This window comes from Notothenia rossii (assembly GCF_949606895.1).
Source record: "Notothenia rossii genome assembly, chromosome: 4".
Lineage (NCBI taxonomy): Eukaryota > Metazoa > Chordata > Actinopteri > Perciformes > Nototheniidae > Notothenia > Notothenia rossii.
In genome coordinates, this window is record NC_136902.1 from 30538715 (window position 1) to 30565787 (window position 27073).

The window sequence follows — 27073 nt, forward strand, 5'->3', positions numbered from 1 at the left end:
ATTCTCAGATTATTTCCTCCTCTTGCATTTTAGTGGAGGGGCGACCTTGCAACATGGGCAGGCTCGGTTAATAGACCCCCTCAGCTGGATATCAGACGCCTTGAAAAAAAGGTCCATTCATACGGCTTTACCCAAACAGATGAGGGCAGAGGCAACAAATTCACCCCTTTTTTCTCCCACAGGTGTTTGAAATGATATACACCATTGAGTAAGAAATATAGGTTATAACAGCAGCATGAGAGCGGCTAGGAAAGAGGGAGGGGAAAGTAATAAATGCAGGGAGGGGGAGGAGACGGAGGTAAATAAGATAAAGAGAAGCAGAGCAAGTGGGGGGGCAGAGTTAATAGTGTAGCGTCCGGGCAGGCATCGACTGGGGTGTTGTTATCACCCGGGCATGTTCAGAATCCTTCAAAACACAAACCAGCCTACTCCTTTCTGCTTAATATAGAGTAAACTCTCAGACTAGACCCCCTCAGCCGCAATTTCAGGTTGTTCCCCAGTGAGGGATATCAACAAAACGCTGCAAAGCTGGAGGGTCTTTATTTTGTTTTTTTCACCTCCTCAATGACTCAATCCTTCATGCCTTCAATGCCTCTTTTTATATCAACCTGCCAGTATTTCTCACTCTCACTTCCAAGAACAGTGCTAACAAAGCTGTCACAAAGCAACAACAAGCATTAGCAACTTTTTGTCAAGGGGACTTGAACGGGACTATCTAAATTCCTATCAAAAGTTTGACAAGGCAAGAAATATTGAAATACGGAGAAGATTGATGACGTAAAAAAATAATTGATGTTAATATACAGCATCTTTGTGTTATCCTATCATCAAAGAGTGACCGATAGTAGTCCTCTGTTTACTTCCGTGACATAGTTAAATCAGTCCGTAACACTCGCCCTGCTATTGGCTAGCCTTCCAACACATTGTACATGATAGGCTAAGGGGCGGGATATCTCTAAGTAGTTGACAAGTCACAACAGAGCTGGCCAGCTGATCAGAGCAGAGTGGGCTCTGGTTTCAGACAGAGGGCGAAACAGGTGCTGCAGCACAGACAGTATGAGAAAAATAAAGACCTTTTTGAACATTAAAGCATGTAAACATGTCGCAGTAGAGACACAAAACACAAATATGAACCTAAACATTTGCATAATTGAACCCCTTTTTGTTATGAATGGCGCACAAATATTCTCAAACTTTTATGATCTGGGCACCAGTTTTGGCTCAGATTCATACGCCAGAAGCCATTTAACGGCCAGAGACCGGTCCTATTTGGTGCATCCGGACTGAATCAGGTGCTTTGGATTCAGTTGGTATTATATTTCATTAGAACTACCATAAGAAGGCCTTCAAATATCTTACTTTGATCTCGGTCACACTGAGTTGTACCGTACATATTACTGGCTGGAGAGATGTTTGCACTGTTGGACATGAAAGTACATTTAAATGAGATGAGCACATTAGAACCCATCGTGATGCCTTGCCTGCCAGACTTTTTACCTTAAAGTCTCATAATTTCATGCTCGTGAAGTTCTGAAGTAAAACATTCACTAAAACTCAGATTTGTAGATAACTTAATCTGAGATGACAGGAAATGGACACCTTAACACTGCCAGTAATGGCGACAATTCTCCCCTCTGCTCTTGGCTTTGAACTCCAACTCCTCTCCTTTTCCGTGTGTTTGTGGTGTTGTCTGGAGGATCGTGCGGAGCCAGGTGCCGGGGACATGAGCAGATAAATAGACAAGGTTGCTATCAGGACACAAGGCCTGATAACGGGCAACTCTCGGCACCGCCACTTCCTGATGTATAGCTCCCACAGCCAAAGAGGAACCACACCAATTCCCATTTGCTATATAATGTTTATTTATTTAGTTTACAGGGGGAAGATTATAAATGCGTTTAAGATGTTAAAACAGGAAGCTTGCCCAGAAACACCCTCAACAGCCAAACTAGAAATACACATTGTTTTAACAAAAATAAAAAGATCCTGCATGCTCTTCTCATGCAATGTGTAAGTATAACATTTGTAATTTTAGTAATATAGGAATATATTTCTCCTACGGGCAACATACTGTTTGTTCAGTTCTCAGTCTAGACTCCTATTAGAAGAAGAGAGTGGATGCCAGCACTAGATGGAGAGGCAATAGAAGACTCTCAAAGAGTAATAAACAGATTAATAATGTGGAAAGAGAGTTCCAGCGGCCAGCCTCGCCTCTCTCAATTAGTGCGAAATCAGCAGCGGTTATTAGCTTGCCCCTAATTGAATGTGATAGCGAGCTTGGCTAATGCAATCCTCCAGGTGTAATTGGAGTCAAAGGGATAGGCGCATAATACTGCTAGCCTGTCTGCTGCTTACGAGGCCTCGCATTTGCCTTCTCATTTGTTTCCCGGCCCCATGCAACATCAGTCAATACCCTGAACATGTCCCATCCTGCCTAGCTGTTTCCTCAGGGAAACACTTCAGAAGCAGACAATTCCTCAATGAGATGGTCATTGTGTACTTATAAGCTCTCTAAGTCTGTTTTGGCAAGAAAATACAGATGAAAGATGCATATTGATAAGCAACTTTCCAAAGGGATGTGCCGACTGTGCATTGAGAGAGACACGCTGCAGTTTAAAAAACTATGCAAAAATAAAAACACAACTTGCCAAAACACATACAAATGAAGAAACATCTTCAATGGCTTACAATGTGTTTACTAAAAGCACTGCATAAGAAAAAGGTGACCAGAGCATTGTTTTTAGCATTAGAATCATGCGATAACATTGTTAAAATAAATGTAAATGTTAGGTCACTTTCCAGTGACAGTGACAGTTGGCCAACTTTATAATACCTGAATGTCAAAAAGCGCTCTGGTCCCAACTGTTTGCATCACTTTTTTTGTGTCCTCGTTTCCGTTGTGTGTCGTCAAGCTGGTGAATTGATTCTAAATGCTGCGCATGTGTTGTCAAGTTGGTGAATTTGCATGTGTTTTGGCACATTTAAGATTCTTTATTTTGCATCGTTTTTGAAACTGCAGGGTATTTCTCATAATGGAAATGTTTCGGGCAGTTATAGCGAGTTTGCACCTGTCGGCCACCGTATAGATGCAACTAGAAAAGTGTGTATTTTCTGATTCACTTCCCAAAGCTATTGCAGTACCTGCTGCTCAGAATTCCCCCAAAGGACAGTGCTGTCGTGGTGATGAGCACTACCTGGCTGTCACTAGATATACAGCAATTGGCATTCAAGCCAAAGAGTTCAATTCTTGTCCCATCAGACCAGAAAATCCTTTCCATCATGCTTTCAGAGTCCTTTAAGTGTCTTGTGGCCTTTTTCTCAGAAGTAGCTCCAGTTTGGACTCTTTTCTAGTAATGTCCTGATTGATGGAGTGCTGAAAAGACAGTTGTCCTTCTGCCAGCTTCTACTATTTTTGCGAAATGCCTGAAGCTTTTTGTGTTCGGTTATTTACTGTCAGCTAAAGAGAGGGAAGTTTTGGGTAGTTCAAACATTTCTTCAGTGATGGAGCCCACTGTGCTTCCTGGAATCTTTCAGCACTTTGGGAGCATTTTTCCCCCCCTTCAGATCTATGCCCAGGTTGGATTCTATCTGCGGAGAGTTATTTTTAATTTCATGGCTCGGTTTTGAGTGCACACATGCATCTGAACCGTGACACATTCTAATAGAGAGGTGTGTGCCTTTCCAAAGTATTTCAAATCAATTGAATCTGTCCCAGGTGGACTCCAATAAAGTGTTACATCCATTCTACACGGAGGACCCAGTTCACAAACTTTTTGCGAAGATTTGGCAGATGCTAGAGCTGTACAAATAAGACCAAAAGAAACTGCAATTCTCAATCATTGCTATTGCACTTATTTAAATTAGGTACAATTGTGTGAAACAGACACCTTTGGATATATGGCAAAAACTGTCCAATCCACATGGCATGGAAGTGATCATGGCAGTGTTTGTTGTAGCCAGGCGATAGCTCAAACTCATTTATTTCCTAATCCAGTGACAGAATGCAATGGCAGTTGTGTCATGAAAAATAAATGAAAAAAGCTGCTCTACCTGTCATTTTTGAAAATGCCAATAATATAATATAATTTTCTAAACAAATAAACTCATTATTTATCCCCTTTTCCCTACAAATAGAAGGCACATTGCATGCAGATTCAAAACTTAGTGTGTGTTCATGCCCTGTAATGTCATTAGCGCAGTATCTTCTGTAAATTAGACCTTGATATGGGGCAGACACTGTAGCAGTTGCAAATGATGCACAATTCATCTTCTCATCAGCGGCCACAATCCATTTTGGGGAATTCACCCCGCAGTATGGAAACTTTGCATCTCTGCACTTCTCCTATTTCTGCATCATTAAGCACTACGCCTGCTGTCAGAATCACAACTTGTCAAGAAAGATAACAAATCATTTTCACCAATTAGTTGTTTAATGGCTGTCAAAATTAGGAGTCAATATATGATTTCTGCCACTGTTAACAGCATGCTACTGCTATCTTTATGCCGCAATAACATTATTTTTGATAGAAGTTGCTATTGTGTTGAACGTAAAAGTGCTTTAAAATAAATGTTCCGCCTATATTATATAAAATATAAAAATGTAGAGTTAAAGATTTGTAGTCAGGCCATGTATTAATTACATGCAAGAAACTAGCAACAAAACCCTGAAACACACACATCAACACACGTACTGAGCCTTTACCTTCTTCTTTACTATCATGTGTTAATGATCATGTAAAGCACTTTGAATTGCCTCTGCGTCTGAAATGTGCTACATAAATAAACGTACCTTACCTTACCTTCTCTATCTCCATCTAGATGACTCTTGTGCCAACTGCTCTTTCGGGGCAATCTGCGATGCCCAGAGCGGGCAGTGTGTGTGTGCGTCGGAGTGTGTCACGTCCCACCAGCCTGTGTGTGGCAGCGACGGAAGCACCTACAACAGCGAGTGTGAGCTGCACGTGCGCGCCTGCAAACAACAGATGGACCTCCGAGTGGTCAGCCAGGGCGAGTGCAGTAAGTAACATACATACATTTATACAGTGTCATCAGAACCAGAAGCAGGTTTATAATACTGCAGTGACGTCTTTTTGTAGGCCGAGCCGGAAATTACAATCACCATGGCTTCCTCGCCTAATGGATTTTGGAATATCGCAGAAAATAAAATGTGTGGCGAACACACTTTTATGATACATATAATTTTTATTCGGCAGATTATTATAAACATATTACCACCAATTTGTGATTTCTGAAGCGTAAATGCAATCTACAGAAGTGAAGAGCCTAAATTACATGTTAACCACATTATTATTATGTAAAGTAAGGTATTATATACCTTATTTCAGGTTGAACTAAAAAAAACAATGATTTCAAGACGAGGATATTGGAAGTTGTAAAATGCTAACACATTTCTGGGTTTTAGCACTCATTCCTGCACCACTGTATTGCCAAGTAGGTTTACACACACAAGGAATTTGCTTTGGTAAAATGTTATTCATTAACACAGTTAGAGGAATGTAGATGTAAAAGGATCAAATATAGAATTATTTTTAAAAAGTATTATACATTTTAATGTACTTAGAAAAAAGGAAGTATAACAAGATTATTACAGATTATTCTGAAAGCTGTGCAGTTTTAAGCAGGCAAGGTTGAACAGAAAACATGAATTACTAATTATTGTTTAGATGAGCAGAGGAAGACTATGAACTCTGCAAATGTAGAAGTTTAGACAAATGCGTGATATGCAAAGGTTGCATCCATTGAGACGGTGGGAGTTCTTTTTCTGCAGCTTTATATCAAATGTGAAAGTATAAAATAATAGTGAGGACCGGGAGGAGCCTCATTCAGCAGCGTGGAGGCAGTTCATATCCCAACAAACCTGGCGGCCAGATGAAGAATTAATAAGCGAACATATATATGTCAGTTTCAAGAGAGGGATATATTACGAGAGAAAATGCCATGCATGGTAATTAGATAAAGACCAGAGAATTCATTAATCCAGAGGTGTGTTTAAAGGTCTGGTGTGATTGAAATCCTTCAAAACAACCCATTGACCCGTTCTTGCTCTGATTTAGAAACATGCGGCAGCACCGTGTGTGCCTGGGGGGCCCGCTGCGTCCTTAATATGTGCGAGTGCCCGCAGTGCTCGGGCGAGGCCTTCTCCCCGGTGTGCGGCAGCGACGGCACCACCTACAACAACGAGTGTGAGCTCCGCACGGCCTCCTGCGCGCAGAAGAGGAAGATCGATGCAGCCAAGCCCGGCAGCTGCGACGAAGGTAGGAAATGGACTTTAAAATGGCGTCATCATGTTTACCGATTGGCCTTAAAATGTTGTAATCATCTTTATCAACTGACCTGTGGTACGGTATCCAGTCAACTGATGGATTGAACATAATGGTTTCTTATTTAACCAGCAGCATGCAAACAGGCTTACATAGAACACGATGCAGGGGAAATCATACTGCGTGTCCATCAAGGAAAACCTATTACAGCTACAGAAATGACTTCTGGGTGATTAAGTTCAGGTCAGCGGTGCATTTTAATGGTCTTGTTTGTTTTTTATAAGTGCGTCTCTCTTCACTTCATTGCCCCGTTACAGAAACATTCTCAAATGGTTTTAATTTATTTCACCTGCAGGTAGACCCAGGATCATATTAGCAGAAACGTTTTATTTGTTATGTACCACATTTGTATTATATTTTATCATATCTTAGTAACAAGCCTCCCTCTTTCCTTACCTGCATCTTTTCTTGTGATATTTAGAACAAATGTGCGTTGAGGTACATTTGAACTAAATAGAAAAATAAATATTGTTGTTCATACTTTTACTTAATCATTGAAAACTCTTCTTGCACAGATGTTGAAAGCCTATCTGTATAAGACATTACACTTTGTGTGCTGAGGACCCAGGGTTTGAATCTGGCCTTGGACCTCATAGAGCTGTGGTAACCCTGTTGAAGTATAAAAAACGGTGTTTGTGCTAAAAGCAGAAACGTGCACACATGAAAATGTTTACTCGATATTTGCCATTGTAGAAGTAATTTCCCTCTTCTTTAAATAGAGCCCATGTTTTATTTGTTTGTATCGATTTTTTATTTGAGAATTTACAGTATGCATTTTTTCAAACCCTTTCAATCCAATTATGCTTTAAAGTGTGTGACTGATGGCCCTTAATGCGAGTATCTCTGATTTCTAGCTCCGTTGTTCCTCCACATTCTGAATAAACTAGATCTAATTCAGCGTGCAAATCATATCTTGATAAGCGCTGACAGACCGAGGCAGGGTTTCACAGCCCCTCTCACTGGGACCCGTCAAGGGGACAACTCTGGAGGGAGCAACATGCCATCCTCTGGTTGTCAGGCCGACGCCAACACACTCTTACTCTGACAAGGTGTGAAGGGGAGCAGATTACACCTGCCAGCGGGGGGGACGTCTGGGGAGAAGAAAAGAGGGGATAGATGGAGGACAGAGCAAATAGAGATGAGAGGAATGCTCTTCCGTTTTGATTGCTCGCCAGCGGTGTTCCTTTCTTTTCCTTTTTTTTTTGAAACTTTCTCTAACATTGTCCAATATTGGCCCTGAGCCTGTGATGCGAATTGTGCCGCCAAATCGTCTTGTGGTCGATTTAACATAATTTCATTGACTGAGACGAGTGACCTTTTTTGTATGTGGACCATGAAGAAATGTGTGCACAGAAACTCACTGTCACAACCAACCCTCCACACTCTCTCTGCTGCTCGTCTCTTCTGCCTCCCCAAGGGCATTGCTTTGCTCCTGGCGCATATATTCTTCATATTTGATTCTCTCTTTCTCATACTGTGTCTGCACATCATTCCCTTTTTTCATCAGTTGCTCATTTTGATTCAGAGAAAACCATCAGGCTTACACAAAAGAATCGTTTTTTTCTCTTTTTGTTCCCCCGTTGCTCCCCGCCGTGCCATCCCACCCACTCAAGTCTCTCTATTTTGCACTCTTCTCCATTGAAATTGTGCCTCTTGATAAAGGGGGCACCGATGCTTTCACAGATGACGGTGGGGATGGGATTGTGCTCAATCGATACATTTCACCCTAGGGATGAAATCTGCCAGCTCTGTCCCCGATCTTTTCAGCCCCCCTCAAATCCGCCCAAGACCCTCCACAGGAAGTCTGCTGTGAATGTAAAATGATCAAAACCAAGTCACTGTTTTTCCTTCCCTGAAAATATCTTCTCTTTGGCTGCTGTCAGACAGGATCTATGTATCACCACCCTAGGTGTATGGATGGTAGGTTTTATATATAGTGTAATACAGCAGTCGGTCACAATAAATAAGACCAAAGACTGTATTTCCTGGCTCCTTTGTAGACAGCAGCAGAGCTCTACATCACCTGTGCGCACAACCTCCAGCTCAATACTTCATACCTAAGATAAGCCTGAAGAGGAAGGGAACATGAGATGTATTCCCTTACGTAGAATAGACTTAAAAACCATCCTCATTAGTCTTGTCGGGGATCGGGCATAGAGCATTAAAAAAATTGAAGTTGTTTTCTTCCGCCTTTAGTTTAACAGTAATGAAAAATGACAGTGTTCCCACTGTTGGCCATACAGGGAAATGTATCACCTGTTTAATTTCACACCCGGGTAGGCCTGGCCTCAGCTTCTTTTCCCGACACTGACAAAGTGGCAACTGAGAGCAGTGCATCACCAACCAAGGGGGCAGGGCTCTACTTCTTTTTTTTTTAATTAATAGACAGTTAATAAACAAGTTTATGAGCAAAGATTCACACTGTGGTGCTTCCTTTGCTCCTCACATTGTACAAATCAGATCAATAAAAGCTCCGGAAGACGGGAAAGGGTGGTAAAGATGAAGCAACGTGGGGCGGCTGGGTGGGAAAAGAGCTCATCGAGTGAGATTAGCGGATTTGATCCCTCGTGGTCCATCCATCACAGGGCTCGCGACCTTCTGTTGAGGCAACAAAACGTCTTCTATCCCGCTGCCATCTCCAAACATGCCATCCCTTTTTGTTGCGCCGGGGCGTGACGTCCCATCCCTCTCAATCTCGCAGGACTTTATTTGGACTAACACGCTGTCACATCCATCAAGGGCAGGGACTGATAGATGGAGGGAAAACAAAGGCTAATGGCGCCACACTGATCCTTCAGCAAAGACCAGTGTCATTTTAGACCTTTGCCCAACAGCGTGCCCAAGGATCGATTTCCAAGTTGACATTCGCGCATGTCATAATATCAAAGTATCACCATTAAATGTGATCGCTCCTGGAGCCCTTGATGTAAACACAACTTATCTGGTCCACCGAAACATCTCCAGGCTGTATCTCCTCTATTATTTACCCTCATTCTCAGCTTATTCTCCTCCCTCTGTTTCTCCAACATTTCCACATGGCATCACTTGTTCATTATTTTCACTGTCAAATCCACATAACGTTTTTTTCAGCTCTCTTTCTACCTTGGACGTTAGTCTCACGCTATTCATTTCCCTTCTTCTCCCGAATGCTGCATTCTTAATAGAGCTCCCCTTGGCTAAATAGACTGTGGGTTTCTGACATGATTGAGTAAAAAGGAGCGGATGGCCAGTGCCGAGAGAATAGCTGATGCAGCCGTCTTAGCTGGGGATGTATTAATTGAAAGGTTCATATGCAGCGCGGGTGGCAGGGCACATCAAAGAGCAATAGCTAATTAGAACCCCCCTTCGCCCTTCACTTTTATTTATTCCATTCTAATGTCTCACCTCTTTTATTTATTTATCTCGTCTCCGTGAGGGGGGCCTGAGCAGAATACGAATTGGCTACTCCGGCATTTCTCTTTCTGTTGCTTCTTGCTGAGTCGCTGTACAGTACACCAATGTCGCAAGTTCTCATTAATAATTGTTTTCATCTGTCATGGAGTCAGAAGCCTTTACTGTTGATCTAACTTCAGATATCTGCTGCTATGCCACTGGTAGTTGAACGCCATTAGCCCGTGCATTAGCCCTGTCACAAACTGTTATGTTTAAATAGGACTGTGGGCCAGAAATCGATAAGTAGCCACGACTGCAAATTCAAGCACAAAGGATTAGGGTCGGAGGGTGGTGCTAGCTTAAAAATGAGACGGAGTGAGTCCTGATGATTGCGGGGGGGGGGGGGGCTCTACACGAAGCTCCAGTTCCATGTAATGAAGTGAAGGCCCCTTCCACTGTATCGACCACTCGGAGCCGTCACAGCCCATTGCTGATGACCCATATCAAAGAACAACTGGGGCTTCAGCTGCCCCCCGCTCTCTGACCCGCTCCATAATCTACTTTAGAAGATGGGTTATGCTAAGTGGCACTTCCATCACGGCGACATTGATTACACCATTAGAGGAAGGCGCATCAATACCAAGGGGTTGAATTAGCCCTAAAAGTAGACAGGAAGAGGAAATAACAAGTTGATTACCTGACGTTTTTCCAAGGCTACGCTGTGAGCTTTTAGCTTAACTGCGTTCCTTTTTTCATTTTTTGAATAACACATTAGTTTCACATGAACTTTCTGCCAGCCCCCGGGGTGCCTCCCTCGTTCCGACTGACATTCTCTCCAGCTTTCACTCCCCACATTCACCTAATCTCCCTCCGGAGTTCCACTGGAGGTGGAATTTGCAACTTCAAAAGCAGGATCCTCCCCCAGTCTACACATGCAAAAAAAAACTATTTGTTTTCCATAAACGGCCCTGCTGGTAATGTTTTTCTCCCCCCTTTTCATGTCAGGATTGCTTGCCTCGTGTTAAAGTTTTCCTACCTTGTGCTAAGGTTTGCACAATAGTTCAGCGATGACAGTTTTGTGAACCCACAAATTCCGTTGATTGTGGGACTTTGTTTGGCCTTGCTACCTTTTTTTTAGCATAATAACTTCGATCCAGTGCACTTCTGATACAAATAAAAGGCCTCCCAGGGTCACAGTTAAAAAGTAGCGGGTACAGCTTCCTCTAAAGTCTCAGACGATAATTAGATTTTACAGAACACTTTGCAATTAGTTGTATTCTCATATCGGGGAGCAGGCACCCATAAAGCAGGCCTTGCCACCAATTGCCTCACACACTTGGAAGCCGGAGTTAATAATTCCCTCCTCTTTTTTGTTTGTGATTTAATTGAAATGAAAAGGATGCCTCGCTTGTGGTGCAGAGATTTTGTATCTAATTTATTTAGTCAATCTCTTGCTCTCACTACAGTTGGTCATTATCTTCTACTACCAGCAGCCCCTTTACTTCCCTCTGTCCATGAGGGAAATGTAAATTATCCCAACTTTGCCATGTTCCTCATGTGTAAATGTAGCAGTAACTTAAAGAGAAATGTAAGTAGGACACTGTTTATACCTGGCTGGCGCAGTGTTAAAAGGGCATGTCCCTCGTGGGTTTGTATGTTTTATTAATGACGCTTTGTATTATGGTGTGTTTCTAATGCAGACTGCGGCTCAGGAGGGTCAGGATCAGGCGCGGAGAGCTGTGAACAGGACCGCTGTCGCATGTTTGGAGGCTCGTGGGACGAGGATGCCGAGGACGATCGCTGTATGTGTGACTTCACCTGTCAGAGTGTGCCTCACAACACGGTACGGCTGCCACTAATTAAAACACATTTAATGTACAGAGACAAAGTGAACTAACAAACATCTGACATCAAAGAGCTGCATTCCCACACGTTTTCTTCAGCAAAAGCAATCCAGATAGTTGTCTTTACTTTCGTTATAACATCATTAAATGATTCTCTTGGTGCAAATTGGGCAAAATGTACAAATATGAAATATAAAAAATATATGTAAAGGTTGAAATCTGGGCTCAGTGTTCCTGAACAATTGTATACTTCCAGTTTAAATCATCTTGCTGCAAAAAGCCATCCCAAATTGAATTAAAATAAACAATATCAGTGTAAAAAAACTGATTTGTTTGTTTAACACTACCATTACATTTTTGACAGTACTAAGACTTATTATGTCCTGTCAACATGATTGTTAAAAAAGCATGTCTTTTTTTAACAAAAGACGGTCCTAGATGAAGTACTGTACTTCTGATTTTACAAGTTGTGTTAGGTATTTTAAAATAACAGATGTAGGCCTTTATATCATTATAAAATCTTTGTCATTATTTGCTGACAAAAGGGTTAAACAAATAATCTCCAAAAATAACCGTCAATAAAATTAAAACAATCATTAGTTGCCGTCCTTCTCAGCTGTCATCCATTGATATAAATAGGGCAATGCTAACATACATTGTTTGTATACTGTATCTTTCCTTTCAAGTGAAGTGACCTTATAGCTGAGCCGACTATGACCACACCTTCACCTTCCTGTGATTCTCTTGTAGGTTTGTGGCTCGGATGGCAAAAACTACAGCAACGAGTGCCAGCTGAAGAAGGCCAGATGTGAGAAACAGGAGCACTTGTTGATTCAGAATCAGGGAGCCTGTGCAGGTTTGTACATTACACCAATCACAGTTTATGTCATTACAAAGCTCAAAAGCACCCTCACCACGACTCATTGTCATTGACATCGCATTTCTCCACTCATTTCATCCATTGATGGGGCAGTAGAGCATAAGTCTGTGTGTCTCTCTGCAAAGTGACAACTGTAACCATAAGCAAATGAACTGAAGAGGGTGAAATCTGTATGATTGGGTCATTTGCTCAGGGTAGGCTGACTTAACAACACCAATTTCTGGAAACTGAACGTTCCTCTGGGGCCAGCCAGTGTGCAGAGATAAGAAACTCTCTCACAGGCGGATGTAGGATCGAGCTGATAGCAATAATGATTCTCTTTTCCTGCCCAGACATTCTCACAATTCAAACCATTTAACTACTTTGGGATACCTCAATTACTCTTATATAAAACCCCTCTCTTTGCATGCAAATTAATCACAGTCAGGTCAGGGTAGCAAAGGTTAGCCTCCTCTCCATGACTATGTTAAATGAAAAGCTTTCGCTAGTACATGCCAGGGAGTTGAGCAAAAAGGCACTTGAGGGATTTGGTGTGATCACTCCAGCCGGTTTGATTCCCCCTGGGTTGTCAAATAGAGGAGGATGGACAGAGTTGAAGAGAGAGTGAGAAAGAGGGGAGCTGCCAGTGTTTTCACACATATCCCTGCAGATTCTTCCCCTTCCTAAGCTGCCCTCCTTTGGCACTGACTGTCACGCTTCTCCACCACCATCCGTTGATAATCAATCCTTTTTTTTAAGAGCCCTCTATGGGTACTAGAGCTCTGGGCTCTCCTTTCCTATTGGCGAATGGAAAGTACTCAGATCTTGGGGAATTTAACTGTCCTCCCCATTAGCTATTTAGGGAGAAACTTCATTTGACCTCAACTGCAGAAACTTATCTCACTAAAAGCAATTTTGTTTATTCTGATGATTCAAAAAAATTATTTGCCTACATCCGCACATTTGTAAACTTTACCTACCCTAGCATTTCAAACCGTCTTTTTCAGCTGCTTTCAAATTCAAATCTGGGTCAGGGATTCAGTAAAATCCAATAAAAATACTTGTTGGTTTGCTAGATGAGCAAACGTGCAGATGGGCCCTTGAGGGAAGAATAAAAAAAAGGCTACAAACACTGGAAAGGCTGCAGCAGACCTTGAAAATGTGAGGGTAATATAACAGAGAGCCGGACAATGGCCGCTGAAGAGAAACAACCCTTGAAGGGTGGAAGAACATATGAAATTAAAAGTTCAGCCTTGTCCTAATAGGCTCAGTACAGATAGCTGAAAGGGAGCTCTGGAAATGTGGCAGGTTAAATGAACTGTGTCCAAAGCCCAATCTCTGGAGTGGGAAAGCACTGGAAAAAGAGCTCGCCGAGTCATCACCATTAGGCTGAGGCTCATATCCACACCAGTAACAGCGTGATTTATGACCCCTTTATCTGCAGCCTCCAAACTCTAAACGAACAACACAAGAGAAAGAGATATCGGGCGGGGAACAGAGAAAAAAATGAAGGGGAAGATCCCTACTTTCTATCTCTACAACTTTACTTTTCACACCGAAGTCTGGACAAAAACTCAACAATTACATCTCTGCCTCCCCCAGAAACAAACACCCTCCTAGTGTTTGTTTTGTTGTTCTCTTCCCATTTCTGGAGAAGCGCCAGATTTTCGGGAACACATTTGTTTTGACTTTGTTGAATGTACTTCTTTATTCCGAGCTGTCAGACCAGTTTGAAGGGTGCTGCATCCTCACACAAAAGGAGCTCTCCACACGCAGAATCTCCTTGGCACATTCCCTGACATTGAGTGTTTCTTTATTTATTTGTTTGGGAAGGTTGTAGGGCAGCACTGCAATTCCGGTAATATTAGACAAGAACAAATGAAGAGAACATGCCTCTTGGTAGGTGGTAAATGTCAGCCGCTGCGCATTCACCGGCGGCGCCATTGTTTGTTTTCACTGGAGGTAATAGCATCTTTTTCCCCCTGATTTTGAGCCATTGTGGAGGAAGTAGCAAATAGAATCCTTATCTTGAATCCGGCTGCCAGCCTCTCCACCTCTGCCCCTCCAGCCAATCTCATAGTTGGCTATACAAAAAAGTTACATGTAGCTCGGAGATTGTGTTGTCTAATTCCTTCCCCCCCCTCCTTATTTCCGTAATCACTCAAATGTTGGTGTTCTTCTTTCTCTCCTTGTGCCATCCCCCATCCCACCCCTCCCTTTTTCTTCCTCCCTCATCAGCGATTTCAGCCACATCTCTACTGGAGCTGTCGGAGCCCCAGCACTGCAGCGAGTCTGTGTACGGCTGCTGCCACGACAACATGACTGCTGCTCTAGGAGTCGGACTTGCTGGATGTCCTAGTAAGTCACCCACCTACGTCCCCATTGACCCCTGTGTTTGTATGCAGAAAGTTTGAGATACTATCAGGCTTTTTCAGCATATGGGACTTATTGTCCTTGACTGCAATTACCAAAGTTGCAGAGCCGAAAACGTTTCATCTTAATCCGACGAATAATTATGATAATGTTGCGCCATATCAACAGAAAGAAATCTCTTCATCTGATGACGAATGATAGCACACAGATGGGGGGAGAAAACGCTGCATCAAGTGCTTAGCTCGGGATATGGATGGAGAAAATGCAGACTGGGAAATATGGATATACGGAGACTTAGAGATGGGGAACTCAACTAAGCACACTTTATCCACCTTTTTATTTGCCGAACAGGGCTTATCCAACATTTCTAGACTAGCATAAATGTTTAATATCCATCATAGCAAGCAGTATCCAGCTGTTGTAAGTCACAGGATAACGGGTTTTTTCACAGTTAGAGAGGCATAAAGCAGTGATGTGTTGATGTGCTCTCCTCAGGTACGTGTCAGTGTAACGTCTACGGCTCCTACAAGGGGACGTGTGATCCCGCCAGCGAACAGTGCTCCTGTAAGCCAGGCGTGGGCGGACAGAAGTGTGACCGCTGCAAACCGGGCTTCTGGAACTTCCGCGGCATCGTGACGGAGAACATCGGCGGATGCACGCGTAAGGAATCGCCTCTTTGTTTCCCTGCCGATTTACCGAATGTGCTTTTACTGCACCGTTACATGTGACTAAAACAGTAGGAGCTGTGAAATGTGGCAGTGCTGGTTGCTGCTTTGTGTTTCTTCTCAAATAATGCGTATGGTACATTTACACTTTGTTTTCATAAAGGGTGAGTGGACTACAGCTGCTCATGTTTCGCAGATTTATGACTTTACTCTCAATTGTACAACTGTTACATATAAATGTACCAGTTTTATCAAACAGACATCCTTGTTTATTTCATGTCAATTAACTACTTTTATAATAACAACAACAAAATATCACTTCCTGTTACTCAGAAACAGGAGAAAATAAGTTATCGTTAAATTATGGAACATTTCACTTACCTTATTTGATTGGGATGGAGCCATATACCTTCTGAGGAAGATATCACAAAACCTTTTCAAATAGAACCAAATCTGCATGACTCGATGCCACTGTCGGTCAGAGAGAAGATTTATATCTCAAACCCATAAATATCTCTTGGAATCGATGGCAACACCAATGAATATGAACTTTTTGGATAAACATCCTTGCATACCCTGTTGACTGTTAAAAGTTTATAACATGGCTAATATACAGCTGGTAGGTTTTTATAAAAGAGACAAACTTACTGTGTTCTTTAGTCATGTCAAGGCTGTATCGAATGAACAGTTTTCATTTGTATTCGAGTGAGGTGTGGGGTCAGGACCCCTTGTTTGTCTGCTGTAATGCAATATGGTGACCAGCTCGTGTCCTGCCGCTGAGGGGAACATAGGACATGCTCTCCCAACGCCACATAGCATTTTCAGTCAACAGCGGGATGTCTCACCCGTGGCCTGACCTTAACAAGGTTTACCCACAGTAAGCAGACAGCACACCACACACCAATACCAGCTTCAGCGGGAGGGGAGGGAAAAAAAACACATCATTGATTCCAGGAACATGATGTCCTTCCCTGGGGTTGTTTTCTTGAGTTTCTGTTACACACTCCTCCTGCGGCCCCTCGGGCTGTGTGAACTGTTCTCAACCCTTGTCTCCGAGACGTTCAGAGAAGTGTTGCCTCAAACTAAACCAAACCTCTTCCTGTGATTGTACCTAATTGTTTTCTCATCACTCTTTCTCTCCCTCTTACATCTCCATGGCAGCGTGTAACTGCGACGCCGCGGGCTCGGTTCGGGACGACTGTGAGCAGATGTCGGGCCTCTGTTCCTGCAAGACGGGAGTGAAGGGCATGAAGTGCAACCTGTGTCGAGACGGAAGCACCAACGGCTGCGACAAAGGTAGAGTACCAACCTGTGGCGGTTTTTCTCTTCCGTCACAACCTCCCTACATCATTTCAAAGTGCTCGTCTGATCTCGTAGCAGCCAGTTTTCTCTCTCTGTGATTTTCACATCCATCTGTTTTACTGGCAAAGGCAGGAAGCGGCTGCAGGGCAGTAAATCGATAGTGATTTGGAAAATAGTGGAGTGTACAAATGACATGCACCCATTGATATTTTCTCCACACACTCCATTTTGGACGATTTGCAATGTGTACGCTCTGACTGTTATTCACTTCGATTAATAATAAAAACAGCCCCGGTGATTGCACAAGCTAATAAAAAGCCAGTTGCAGGAAAATATTAGTTCCTGCTGCGGGGGTCTGCAGCTGCTTGATTAAGATGCACCATCAGATATCGACCGGAAGTCAAACGCTTAATGAAGCCAGCAGTCGGCACAGTGGTGGGGAACTCCGCCACACGCCCCGCCAGATGAAAAGATGAAGTAGCACATGAAAGCCGGTGCTAAGGGATGGGGGGTGCTCTAAGCCTTTGTGATGTAGCAACAATGCAAAGACCCCACACTCGCCAACCCAGCAGGTAGATGCTGGGCTCCCCGGCTGTAGACCCTGCTGCGGCGGCTTCAAGGCTTCAAACGCTTCCTTTGGAGAGCTTCAGGAGAGATCTGTGGGAAAAAAAATATATATAAATATCCCTGAGTGCACTCTTTTTTTAACCATAGTTAGGCAGTTTGGGCGAAATGCTATTAAAACATGAATCGTTCAGTCTTGCATACAGGTACAATAACTAGACCATTTTATGATTACCGGTACATTACCGCTGCACTACTGTGGGTGTAAAGAGACAAAAAAATAGGTCACTGTGTCACTTAGAGGAGACAAATGTTCAGAGTAATAAAACACCTTCTCGCATATTTAAATCAACAAGAGAGGGGGGGAGGTCAAATATTTCAGATTAGTAAAAATGTTGTCAGTAATGCAGATTGATCCCTGCTTGTTGGTGATTATAACAGCAATTGGACATCTGCTATTTTAAAAGTATTAACACCATGAAAATTGTTTTTCTTTTTTGGATATAACTGAAAAAATATTAAAAAACATATTTGTATTTTCTCTAATATTTCCCCCCTGTCGTGTTTTATTGCTGCATTCGTTTTTTTAATTGCACTGCTGTCTACTGTGTTGTTCATGTTTCTTCAGGTTCTTTGCGCTTTTTGTTGTCATTAATTTTTATTAATATATGTTTCTCTAAATTATTTCAGCTTAGTTAACTTTTTCTTCTCTTTCTTTGTCAAAGTTAGTTTTTAGTTTAGAGGCAAATACAACAAGATGTTCTAAAAGCCTGTCAATGCTTGTTCTTTCCTTTCCTTTCAAATTCCTTATTTTTTTTCGAATTTGATGCAGACTTATGTGTGTGCAAAAAACAATAATATTGAACACTAAAAATAATTGAACGATTTACAGTATGTCACTTTGCAGAGTTAGGAGTCAAAAGTGACGTAAGCTTTAAAAACAACATCTGTAGTATGAATACACTCTTTTTAACTGGCAGAACATTTGTTTGTTAGCAAAGATTATGTAAATTTGAACGTGTTGCATTCATTATGCATGCAAAACATTTCTTTTAATGTAGCTCCACACCTGCCACAGCAGAATCCATAATGCAGCTATGCTCCATTGCTATAAACTCTATGATATTGAGACTACGGCATGTTTTACAACACAAACTTATTTCTTCCACAGGTCCAGAGCCCCCCACCTCATGTGAGGAGTTAGTGTGCAGTTACGGAGCTACATGCATCGAGGTGAACGACCAGGCCCACTGCGAGTGTCCTTCCCCAGACTGCAACGAGAAAAACAAAACCAAGGTGGGTCTCACGGAGCGATTTGCAACAGTTAGTTTGAGCGGCCTGCAGGGAGGTAACATGTGTTCCCATCTCCTCTCTCTCTGTCTCTGTGGAGCAGGTGTGCGGCTCAGACGGGGTGACCTACGCCGACCAGTGCCAGCTGAGGACCATCGCCTGCAGGCAGGACAAGGACATCACGGTGCAGCACTCCGGACAGTGCACAGGTGAGCCCCCCCGAAGCCCCCTTGCATCATGGACGGCCGACTGCTGTCAGCTGGACGGAAGATAATGAGCAGAGCTGTGGGCCACAAATCATCTTCCCCCTGCTGTTCCTCCGCCTGTCAGGAAGTCAGAGCAACATGTGTGCACATTTACACAGAACTTTGTTGCACATGATCCTGCAGCAAGAGCAATCACACTGTTTGAATCCAAATATTTTACTTCAAATGACACATTTGTGACTCATGGATAAAATTAAAGAAAAGGAGGGGGATCATGTTGTTTGTAATACTGCTTTATCTCAAGCTCCTCAATTAGGATTGTCTTACAGCAAATATGTAGTTAGTCTAAGCCCTTCTAGTAAGACGAATACAAGTTAGAATAAGAGAGAGAGATATTAGTGTTTTAAACCAACAGCTTTGAAGTTCAACCTGCAACCCCACACAGCAGGAATGACTTCCGTTTTGGATTTATCAACGCTCTGTAGGGGTTTGGCCCTCCTGTTGGGGAATTGCGTCAATCTGCTTTACGTTGCCAGACCTCTTTAGGGTAACAGCGGATGCAGAAAACATGTTTACTGAGTGAAAATGGAGAGCTCTTCCCTCTGGCCCAGATGCTGATGGACGTTTTTAGGGTTGGCAATGTGTAATAGGTGTTAGGACACGTGCCAAAGGCCAGGGTTTTCATGTACAGGGAAGTTGTTGCACCGAGTGCAAGCCTGTGTCACAACGGGGTCCAAAAGACGTCGTCAGTGAGCTCGGTGGGGGGGAGCAGGGCCAGCTGTGTGACTCTGGCCATGGGCCACGGCCAGGTGTTAAGAATTTTCGGCTGTGAATTTTTTTTTCGACATGTGCCGATCAGGTGACCAAACACTGTCACCAGTTATCTCTTTTGAGAAGTCTTTGTCAGACCCAAAGTAGGTCACATCCACGGTTGTTGACATGGTCTGTGTTGATTTGCAGGTAGACAGATAGAGATTCCAAATAGGCTCGGCGAGAGATCGACAGGGCTTTGATAAGTCCCTGAACATCTGGTACTTACAAATTCAGTGCCGTGGGTTACCAGCAAAAAAGGAGCCAAAATCCATTCACATTCCTCTGTTGCATGGCAATGCAGACGTGGGTTGTGTGTTGTGTGTAATCCCTCACCTAGCATTGCTGCACACAGAAGACGCCTCGCAGCGGTCCGCCCCTCAGGGGAGAAGCAGACAGGCGAGGGCTCGGGCCCCTCGACGTCTCGGGATCTTTTAATTTCTTCCCCCGGATGCGGTCGCACTGCGGGTAGCTGCTCCGCCGATGCTGTCGGCTCGGGGGTTAGATCTCGAGCTCATTTCACGTGTGGCTGGGTGCGAATTAGCATTTGCTCTGCCTCCACCCCTCACCATGGCCCGCCCCCCCTCCTGCTGTTTACATGCAGTTTCTCCAGACTTGCGGCCCTAGCGCTGTGGCATGCTAATGCTCACCGAGCTTGACAAGAGAGCAATGTCAAGGGCCTCTATAGAGTAAATGAGTTGAATGTTGATCCTTTTTGCCTTTTACATCATTGATCTTTCACAACTTTGTATTATTATACCATGGTGTGAGAATACTGCCGCACAGTCGGCCGATAATGGGAAGGGAATCCTGCAGAAGAAGCTTCTTAAAATATTTTTCTGCTGGTGACAGAGAGCTTGCAGCTAACTGTCACGCTACCCGGCTCTTTCTGAAGTCTCCGAGCTAAAAAGGCAGCGAGGCAGAGTACGGGGAGGAGTTTTTCTTTGCTGTGTTTCTCAGCAAAAGATGAAGCAGAATCTGAGAAAACCCAGATAGAAAGAAATGCAAAGAGCCAGTGTAGCGAACAACAGAGGGAGGGCATTTGGAGCGATGAGCACATTTTGGCGGCAGGGGAAAATGGCCACCAAGTTGGCGACGACCCGCCTCTCCCATATGGTGTTATCACCTGTAGGTTTGCGGCAAATTGGCAACGAGTGGCAGCATATGGCATGGGCAGCCCTCCGCCTGCGTGTCAGGGTCTGCTGCCTTCACCATCTCTCCTCCTGTCCTTCCATTTTCTCTCATGACACAATCCCACATTCTGTTACCGACTGTTTCCCTCACCACTGCTAGTTTTGTTAACCTTCTTTTTTTGTGATAAAAAAATGTTTTCCTTAAGCCTAAGTCCCTTGGCTGTGCTCCCCCTTCCTGTATTCACATTCCTCCACCTCCACACTGAGCGCGGCTGACACCACAAACAGTCTTAATAGCCACCTTTCAACAATAACTACAGGGCTTAGCCAAGCCGAGATGACAATGTTTTTTTTTCCTCTCCGCCCTGTGACATCATCGGCTCCACTGAGAGAAAAAGAAAAGGCAAACGGACTGTTAAACCTGATTAAGAGAAGCATCAGCTGAACACACTGCTGCCAGTCCCTCTGTCCTCTTTCAGACGTGCCTTCTTTTTTCTCCCTTATCCCATGTCACGTAGCTCGCTGCTTGAGATATGCACACACACCATAACACACTTCCCAGGGAGCAGGCCGCCTGACGCTAAGCCTAGCACCTGACTGACAGGTGTAGCCAAGAGGAAAGCCAACGCATGCCACCATTCTCTGTGATAGCATCGCCGCTCTGTGCACTCCACTCCAAATCTCTCTCTGTACAAATATCCTGCGAGCTTTAAGCTGACACCCGGTGTCTCCTGGGCTTTTTCTGCCGTCTCCGTAGGTATCACATTTCACACCCCGGTGAATAATTGCCGATAAAATAACCGATTATAGAAGTGTAATTAAATCCTACACATAATGTTAGGCGAATCCTAATGAGGCGCAAATCTGCGGCATATAGGTTTTATTTTAATCTTCCGTTCATTTCACCCACACATCTTTACTCGTGGGACGTGTAGAAGTAAAAGGAAGAACGACAGTATTGTCACGCCTGCTTGCCTCGGCTAAATCTGAAGTGCTCACATACGTAGCCAACTCACTCCCCCCCATCCTTTCCGGAGTTTCTGTCCTATTTATCGTTCTTTTGTCACATGCAGTTTGTCCTTTTGCACCAGTCTTTTTTTGCATTGGTAATGATGGTCTCTCTGCAGAGAGCCTCTTTCCCTCATTTGGAATGACTTCTTCTTTTCCCCCCTGTGTGTGTTTGGGTGCGTCGGTTGACAGCAGTGTGTTTGTGGTGGCGTTGACGGATGCTCATGCGAGCAGCAGTGTGCCGTCTTTGAAGCCTGAGTTAAAGCTTTTTTTGCCCCATTTATATCAATCATTCATCACCGGAGGCACTGGCTTTTGGTGATTAAAGCTTTTGCTTCTGGAGGGCAGCATTTTAATATGGATATATAATTCATAGGCATTGGCACACAACACGCCAACATGCATTCCATATGTATGCGCACAAGCAAAAGCGCACCAGTGCTAATAACTCTGAATGTCATCTGTTGGCATATTCCATATTCATTCAGCTATATGCACTTCCATCACTTAAGGTTTTTAATCAGTGGTTGCTTTTACAAACGGGTGTCTGCATACAGTATGTGTGTGGAGGGTTTTTTTATTTCATTTTTTTGTTGAGCATAATTGGTTAGAAGACTTAAAGGTAGGGTAGGTAATTCACTTCAGAAACACTTTTTGTTATATTCCATGGAATGTTCTTAACATCCCGATAGCAATGAATATATTAAATGCTTTGACAATAAATACATAAAATATGTAATCTGTGGAAGCCGTGGCGCTGTAAAAAGCACGACCAATCATTTTAGCCGACCCGGCTAAAATAACTGGATGGCCTACCTGCCTGTCAGCCTTCCATCTGTGCACACACACTTATCTCGTGCTCTCATTGGTCATGTGCGCGTTCGTGTGTGTTGGAGGAGGGGCTCTGTAAGGAAGGGGCAGATTTTTTTCGGCTGCATACTTTCAAATTCCAGCAAACTCGAGCTAGTTTCTCCTTTCTTACCTACCCTACCTTTAAACGGACATTCAGTAAAAGCTGAGGTAAGAAATTATTGTCAACACTAGGTTGTAATAATAGATTAAAGGAATACTTGAACTCCAATTTGTAATTTGTAGATCAATAACTCACCCTGTGTTTCCTTGAATTCTTAAAGACATTTTTGTTTTTCAAGAATGCCTCATGGTTGAACGAGGAATCTGAAATCAAGAATAACTTACTATTCAAAGAAGCCATATTATGCTTTTTGGGGGATTCCCTTTCCTGTAGTGTGTTATACAGCTTTTCGTGCATTTAAATGGTCTGCAAAGTTCCCTCCAGAGGGAGTTTCTCTCCCTGCCTGAAACGCGTCCATTTGACTCCTTTGTTTACTTCAGTAACATAGTGACATCAATCTAAGGCTTGTGCTTCTAATGGCCAGCGCTCCAACACATTGAGCGTGATAGACTAAGGGGCGGGACATCTCTAAGCGGTTGATCAAGAACATCGGTGGTGCGAAGTCCATAGGGACTTGGCTTGGCAACTGGAAGGTCACCAGTTCAAGTCCCGGCAAGACCAAGTGCTACAGAGGTGTCCCTGAGCAAGGCACCGTTCCTTACACTGCTCCCCGGGCGCCGTACATAATAATGGCAGCCCACTGCTCCTAACACTAGGATGGGTCAAATGCAGAGAAACCGTTTCGTTACTAGTACCTGTACTATGTAATGACAATCAAAGTAAAAAAATTTCAAAAAATAAAAACATCAGAATCAGCCAGCTAACCAATCAGAGCAGACTGGGCTCTGGTTTCAGACAGAGGGTGAAAAGAGGTGCTGCAGTACAGGCAGTATGAGAAAAATAAAGTGCTTTTTGAACATTAAAGCATGGAGACATGTCACAGTAGAGGCACGAAATCCAAATATGAGCATAATGGGGCCCCTTAAAACTTTTCCGGGCTAGCCTTTAGCGCATTAACTTATACTGCACAAGTTGCGTGAACTTTTTTTAACAAATGCTTTGATAAAACAGCCCCATTTACTTAAATTCAGTAAACTCAGTTGGATTGTTGTACAGGGTGTAGGCATGTAAGACAAACAAGATTTTGTTCAAGAATTCAAGGTAACGGTGTAAGAAATGTATATACAAATTATCCTTTTGGGGGTTAAGTATTTCTTTAAGTGGGTTTATATTGGCTAATGATTGTTGATTTGTACTACTGGTGTGACTATTGAAGTTGTAATGGAGTTAGTTAGGTGAAGCAAAATCAAACATTTTTCATCTTTGCTCAGTCATTCATCCATTCCTTGCTTCCTCCCCTTCCCTCCACCAGAAACCATCTCTGAGCCGGCAGACCGACCCACCCCCAACCCCCTCGCCACCACCCCCAGCTCAAGCTCTGTTGCCACCATCACCACCCCCACCTCCTTCCACCCTAACATGGTGTGGGCCATCCCGCTTCCGAGGACGGAAGAGCCATCGACCACTGAGTGGCCCCCTGCCACCACCATCTCTTCCACCCTCATCAACAACAGAGCAAAACAACACCACATCATCCACACCCAGCCGCCGCAGTCCACCACCACCTCCACCCCCCGCAGCAGACCGCCCCCCCCCGCCGCCGCCGTGTCCTTCGACGGCTCAGGCAGTGGGGAGCCCAGCGGCGATGACCAGACGGAAGAAGAGGAGGAAGAGGAAGCGGGTAGCGGCGTTCCAACAGAGGCCAGTGGCGCAGAGGAGCCTGTCGGTAAATCACTGCTCTTTCACTTCATTAACCATAATGCTTTGAGGGCTGTGTGGGAGGGGCTTTTATTTTCCAATAATGGGTTGTACCAACTCTTTTCTTAGCTTACATCATTACACATTCATGCCATCATCTGTTAATTGAAAGCCACAGGCTTGTGTAGTTCTCTAGAAATGTTGTTGAGGAGACAAATGTCAAAGCCAGGCAGGCAGGGAAGATACATCTTTGTAAACAGACGCCGTTTGTGTCATTTCCACTCGCAGAAGATGTATAACTAAATTTCAGAAAGGAATGCATTTGCATGGTTTTGCTGTCGCTACATCGCCCATGCTCTTTCCCCCTCCATTCCGCCAGCGCATCGCTCTCAACAGTTAGCAAAACAAAACGCAGGCTCTGTAAAATACACTGCAGCAGGCCAGATGAAACTGTTGGCCCGCATCTGGGGACTGCTGGAGCCTGACTTGACAGGCTGATGCGACTGTGAGGTTGAGGTGTGAGTGTGTGTGTGTGGAGGTCACATGACAATTCTCAAATCTTTCTCGACATGCACTCCTGACTGTAGCAGCACGCTGCCGTTTCTAGACCTCTGCTTGAACAACAAGGGATGGCTTCTTCTTTTTTTATTCGGTTGTTATTTTCCATCCATCCAGCTCGGCTGACAGCTTGCAGTAACAGGATATGATTGATGGGCAGCGTGGCCCCCAATGTGCTCCTCCTCGCTCCTCCTCCTCCTCGGCGAGTCAGAGATTTATTCTGTTGTCAGAAGCTGACCAGAGTGCTCAGTGGCGCGAGAGGCATGGTGTGTGTGTGTGTGTGTGTGTGTGTGTGTGTGTGTGTGTGTGTGTGTGTGTGTGTGTGTGTGTGTGTGTGTGTGTGTGTGTGTGTGTGTGTGTGTGTGTGTGTGTGTGTGTGTGTGTGTGTGTGTGTGTGTCCAAGCATGCTTGCATTTTTTTTCATGTTGTACGTGCTGAAGTGCTAGCGCGCACATCAAAGTGTGAGCAGATCAGGAGATTGTACAGCGTAGATTTAAACATGGATATTCAAATCTACACTTGAATGTTTCTTTACGGTGGTTAGTTGTTAAAGGTAAGTTGTAGTTTGTGTTTGGGTGTTTAACTTATCTCCCTCTTCTCATGTCACTGAGTTTTTCCAACCCGGAGTGCACATATCACTATCTGACTCTATAAAAGTAAGCCGGCCAGAGGTGTGTGTTTGTACATGGTTTTCCGTGCTCTGTTGAAATCTGCTCTTATGTGTGCGAGGTTGGGCGGGGGGTGTAAGTGTGTGTGTGTGTGTGTGTGTGTGTGTGTGTGTGTGTGTGTGTGTGTGTGTGTGTGTGTGTGTGTGTGTGTGTGTGTGTGTGTGTGTGTGTGTGTGTGTGTGTGTGTGTGTGTGTGTGTGTGTGTGTGTGTGTGTGTGTGTGTGTGTGTGTGTGTGTGTGTGTTTAAATGTGTTTGTCTGTGTCTCAGTGCTCCCACTGCAGTGTGTCCCGTGGTTGTTGTGCTCTACCCTCTGTCCCCCCTACCAACACTCTCCTCTTCGTCGGTAAATCTGCAGGCCACACGCCAACAGATGCCCTATAAACCCTGCAACCTCTCTCCTCCTCGTCTCCTTTTGACCGCGAGTCCTTGAGCGGCACGTCCCTCGCCTCTGACGTCTTTACGACTTGTTTAGCCCCTAGCTGTTTGCCTCCACGATTATTTCTAATCTCTGTGCGGCCATAAACTGCGCCACTTGGACCACGACGGCTGCTCCACCAGCACCATCATTAGAGAGGACTGAGCTTCACTGCTGATACACACTCTCATTCTTCACAGGGACAAAGCCTAGCCACTTTTATGTCTTTTATGTCCCAAGATAGCCAGATATACGGGGACTGTAACACAAACACAGGCTTTTTTTTGTTGCTCTCCTGGGAAGCCTTGAAGTTAACTGTACACCAATCAGCAGTGAGCAATAATCACATCCCCTCATCATTTAAGTTTCTCTGTGTGCGACATGACTGGCAACAGTGCCCATTACGTGCTCTCTGCCCGAGTTCCAGGTGTAAAATCAATTCCCATGAATAATGCCATATAATCACTCCTGACAGAAGCCTCTATTAGTCCAATCACAGGTCAGCGGACTGAAAGCTCGCAACCAGCTGCAGAAGCTAAAGCAAATTCTGAATAAAACAAAAGATTGTAGGTTTTAACCTTAGATACACTTTACTCCAGCTGTGCCGGAAAAGTCTCTCTCCCATGAGGTGTCTGAGATAAGCTGGCTGGAATATATGAATGTTCTACAGTTTCATGAATAATTTTCTGCCCCTTTGTATCACCCCTCCCCCCCCCACCCCAGGTCCCACGTTGGCGAGCACCACAGTACCCACAGCTGAGGACCGGTCCTCCTGCGACAACACAGAGTTCGGATGCTGCCCCGATGGAAAGACACCCTCCACTACTCCAGAGGGCGCCAACTGTCCCTGTAAGTCAGAACGACCCTTTCTTTACCCTGTCATTACCTGGCTATCACCCTGGTTTTCCTTCTCTATTTTCTGGTTTCCTGAAAGTCGCTGCTATACTATGTGAGGGACTATGGTTGCGTTCCAATAGTCCATTTAGCTTAGGA

General features: G+C 44.1%; 1 protein-coding gene across 14 annotated transcripts in view; it reads left to right on the top strand.

Moving 5' to 3' along the window:
* agrn (agrin) overlaps positions 1 to 27073 on the top strand; it is a 272513-nt gene that overhangs the window by 197585 nt on the left and 47855 nt on the right. For all 14 annotated transcript variants that reach the window (XM_079677600.1, XM_079677608.1, XM_079677611.1 and 11 more), the window contains 11 exons: positions 4819 to 5016; positions 6075 to 6275; positions 11414 to 11556; positions 12308 to 12413; positions 14655 to 14774; positions 15285 to 15449; positions 16616 to 16750; positions 18492 to 18616; positions 18714 to 18819; positions 24053 to 24466; positions 26804 to 26929. In XM_079677600.1, coding sequence (XP_079533726.1) covers positions 4819 to 5016; positions 6075 to 6275; positions 11414 to 11556; positions 12308 to 12413; positions 14655 to 14774; positions 15285 to 15449; positions 16616 to 16750; positions 18492 to 18616; positions 18714 to 18819; positions 24053 to 24466; positions 26804 to 26929 — 1839 coding nt within the window. The remainder of the gene's footprint in view (positions 1 to 4818; positions 5017 to 6074; positions 6276 to 11413; positions 11557 to 12307; positions 12414 to 14654; positions 14775 to 15284; positions 15450 to 16615; positions 16751 to 18491; positions 18617 to 18713; positions 18820 to 24052; positions 24467 to 26803; positions 26930 to 27073) is intronic.